At 32.3% G+C, this 3,687-nt stretch overlaps 1 protein-coding gene across 1 annotated transcript; it reads right to left on the reverse strand.

Annotated features, from left to right (window-relative positions):
• Positions 1-2,446: 2,446 nt before the first annotated feature.
• LOC120203123 (ethylene-responsive transcription factor ERF025-like) lies at positions 2,447-2,927 on the reverse strand. The gene is made up of 2 exons (XM_039203474.1): positions 2,692-2,927; positions 2,447-2,582 (listed from the first exon to the last, which is right to left on the reverse strand). The coding sequence occupies exons 1-2, from the start codon at positions 2,925-2,927 to the stop codon at positions 2,447-2,449; spliced, it is 372 nt and encodes a 123-aa protein (XP_039059405.1).
• Positions 2,928-3,687: the final 760 nt, after the last annotated feature.

A 3,687-nucleotide genomic window follows, 5' to 3' on the forward strand; every position in this document is an offset into this window, starting at 1 on the left:
CGAACGAGCCATTTGTTCGTGTTCGTTCATTTAATTAAATGAACGCAAAATCTTGTTCATGTTCATTCATTTAATAAATAAACGAATATAAATGAACTTCCCGCTGTACGGTTCATGAACGGTTCACTGAACGTTGAATTAATTTTGGCCTACATGGAACAAAGATCGTTGAAGGAAAAACCTAATGATTCCATTCTTAATATTTATATAGTTAATGCACATTATTACTATCCTCTCCCCGTATGATCATTTACCCCATTAATTTATGAAAAAATAATTCATATCTTACATGAAACACAGTTGCCGAATGTAGCAAAAGCATAAGCAGATTGAGTGATATCTTCAACAAATATCTCATCCACTTTTGGAATGAAACAAATTCATCTTTTTTTTTTTCTTTCTGAAATAAGGTTCCTTTTAAACATGGTTAGAGGGTTTTATTTTCATTTTTTATTAAACTAAGGTGATCATAAAGTAGTATATATTCCAAATACTTTCAATCATTCGACACTAAACATTCAATCACCATGTTGTAGTTGTTGGTGGTCGAACTCGTGACCTCTAGAAACAACAACGATTTCTTTAACCACTGAAGTAAGTTGATTCCTGCGGGTTAGAGGGTTTTAACCCACCAACAAAGGTTCCACCATATTCTAAAAGATTTTGAATTTTAGAAATATATTACTTAAAATATAAGAATTTTGAAAAAAGAAGAAGAAAATTTTATAATAAATAAAATTCTGTATAATTTTTTTTAAAAAAAGTAGAAAATATAAATAATATTTTGAAATTTCAAAATTTTAAAAAGTTATGCATTTCGAATTTCAAGTGACATAGAAAAAGTGATGAGCAGTGGTTTTAATGGTACAATGTAAACAAGGCAAGAATCTTTTAACATATAATCAATGGTATGATTAGGTTAAGAGGAGAAGTCTATAGGAAAACTTGCTGATATCTTAAGATAAATATTTCACCTAAACTTTGTTTTGTTTTTAGTGCTTGAATAATGTCTTAATTGACAATTACATCTTTGACTTAATCGATACCTTTTAAATTAATTATAATAGATATTTGTATATTTTTTTTATTATTAATGTTGTTTTAATAATTTGAAAGATGGCAAGTACAAATATATTTAAATTATATTAATGTTTTATTGATTGTTTGTTCTTATATCATACTTGATTTTCCGGTGTTAAATTTAAATTAATTTATTTTTTTAATACCACTTTCATTTCCTTAAAAAAATAATGTGCATATATGATATATAGATATTTTAATGAGATCAAGACGTGATAATTTAACCAAGATTAAGTTTTATCACATTTATAGTGAATAAAAAATATTTTATATAATTTATTCAGTAGTGATAAAAGATTGATGTAGCGTTTTTGTTTTTTTTTTCTCTTTTAGGGAAAGGGTTGTGGAGTTTTGAGCATCAAAATCTGTGTATATCAGTAGGCATATCCCTGCTTAATATTCATGCTAGCTATGGCCTAAGGTGGAAGGTTATTGAAACTTTACGATTTTTAAATCTCATCTGCAAATTAATTTGATTGGTAAGAAAAGGAAAATTGGTGGTACTACCGTCTACACACACAGCTCTGGGAGGGACCCCAATGCCTTTTAGCTTAGAAATAGGCTTCTTTTTTTCATAACCACTAATATAAGAAAAATACCTGAGGGAAGAGGGAAGAGGGAAGAGGGAAGAGTGAAAACTCTAAATTCTGAGGATAGCTAGCAACCTATCGTCCACCACCAGGAGGGGATCGGTCGTCGAACACTTTATTACTGAAAAAAAAAGAAGAGAAAACAGACACTCTATGTAGGAAATTTTTGGGGTTCAGTTTAAGGGTAAGTGATGCAGGGGGATCCGAGACAGATGATGTTGAACTGTCAGATTGCACCTTGATGGCGTTGAGATATCATGAGTTGGCAGATCAGCTCAAAGGCGGGAATTGATTGTGATATGTTCCTCATTGAGGCCGTTTTGAGTGTGTTTCAGTCTTTTGGCATAACTTTGGCTACGGGTGTCGGAATCGCGCATAAGACTTCAATTCGAAAAGCCCCTTTCGACGCGCACGCTATGGCTCCATGTGACCTTTTTTCGACCTCAAATTCTGTCGCTTTCCCATCTGAATCACTAGTTTTATTTATTTTTACTATTTATGGTAATATTTCACTTGTCAGTTAGGAAATCAATTTAAATCTGATTTGGGCCGGATTTTTTACAGATTGTTTATTTTATTTCGAATTTTAATTTAGAATGATTTTCGAGATTTTGCTATTTTTGGTAAATTTCGGATAAACATGATTTTTGGCTATAACAGTCCGACTTGTAGAATGATTTTGACATCGTTTGATTTTATAATATTTCGTTAAACCCTAGAGACCGTTTTCTCTGTTTTGAGTGAATTTTCTTTTGTGAATTATCTGTTAAACCAGCCTACAGGATAATCGCTATCATACTAGGACCTGACGTGATGGTATCCTCGTTTTCTGGTTTGCCCTCGTCTTTTGATGTGCCGGTATTACTATATCGGTTGGGAGACCTGGAAGCGGCGGCAAGCGCAGCTACTTCCCTAATATCGGTTGGGGATGTAGAAGCCACTTGGGGATAAGAAAAAATCATATCGGGAAAGTTGAGATCGGTGTTGGGGAACTTTTAGGGCAATAGCAGCCACATCATACGCGGCTGCTGCCATTTCGGCTGTAGGGTACGTCCCGAGCCATATACGCGTCGTTTTACGGGGCTCCCTTATCTCGGACACCCACTTGCCGCTCCTGCTTCGCACTCCCCGATAAGTGGCCTGCTGCTTTCTTGCCGATGGGGGGTTGCTGCCTGCAGATTGAACATGCTTTGGTTGCTGCACAGGCACAAAAGGGTCAGGGATTTGGATTGTTGTCGGGGTGGGTGTTACCGCCATATTTGTGTTATGTATTGGCTGAAGGGTTTTCAAGGTTACTTTGTTTGGGGGATGTATTTATAGGGAAGAACTAAAACAACGGCGAAAGGGTTTGATTTAATGGTATCTTCTAAGTTTTACAGTTTTAAGATCATATGTTGGAACAAGTTACAGTTCGGTTTAATGTTCGAATCTCATTTGCTTTCAAAACGTAATACTTTTCTACTTAATAGACAAATAAAAATTGTGATCATAGGTTTAAATGTATCATTTAATTGCAATTTAAAAATAAAAAATATTTAGTATTAAAATAAATGAAATTAGAAAAATATTAGAATATAGTGGGAGATTATAAGGATTGAATTGATTTGGTATAGTTCTTGCTGTATCAACTTGATGTTTCTTAGGATATAATACATATATTATATAAAAAATTATATAATTTATAATTTAAGTATCATTAAAGTTTAGTTTTTTTAATTTTTTTAAGGTGATTAAAATGTAGTAACTATTCAAGAATATTTTTAGATTAATGACAAATTGCAAGCACTCTGTAAATGTAGTTGCTCAAACTCAAGACATTTTAGAAAGAACAACATTACATTTTACCACCGAGGCCACTGAATAAGTTCAAACGTTATAAATTAAAAAAGTTCGATTAAAAAGATTAGATTCATAATAATTCTTGTAGTACTTAATCTAAATCAATCAGTAAATTTAATATCAATAGTTATATCTAAATATTTATAAATCACTAACATATCAAATAAATTATGAATTA

This window comes from Hibiscus syriacus, unplaced genomic scaffold (genome assembly GCF_006381635.1).
Source record: "Hibiscus syriacus cultivar Baekdansim isolate YM2019G1 unplaced genomic scaffold, ASM638163v2 tig00009024_pilon, whole genome shotgun sequence".
NCBI classification, from domain to species: Eukaryota; Viridiplantae; Streptophyta; class Magnoliopsida; order Malvales; family Malvaceae; genus Hibiscus; species Hibiscus syriacus.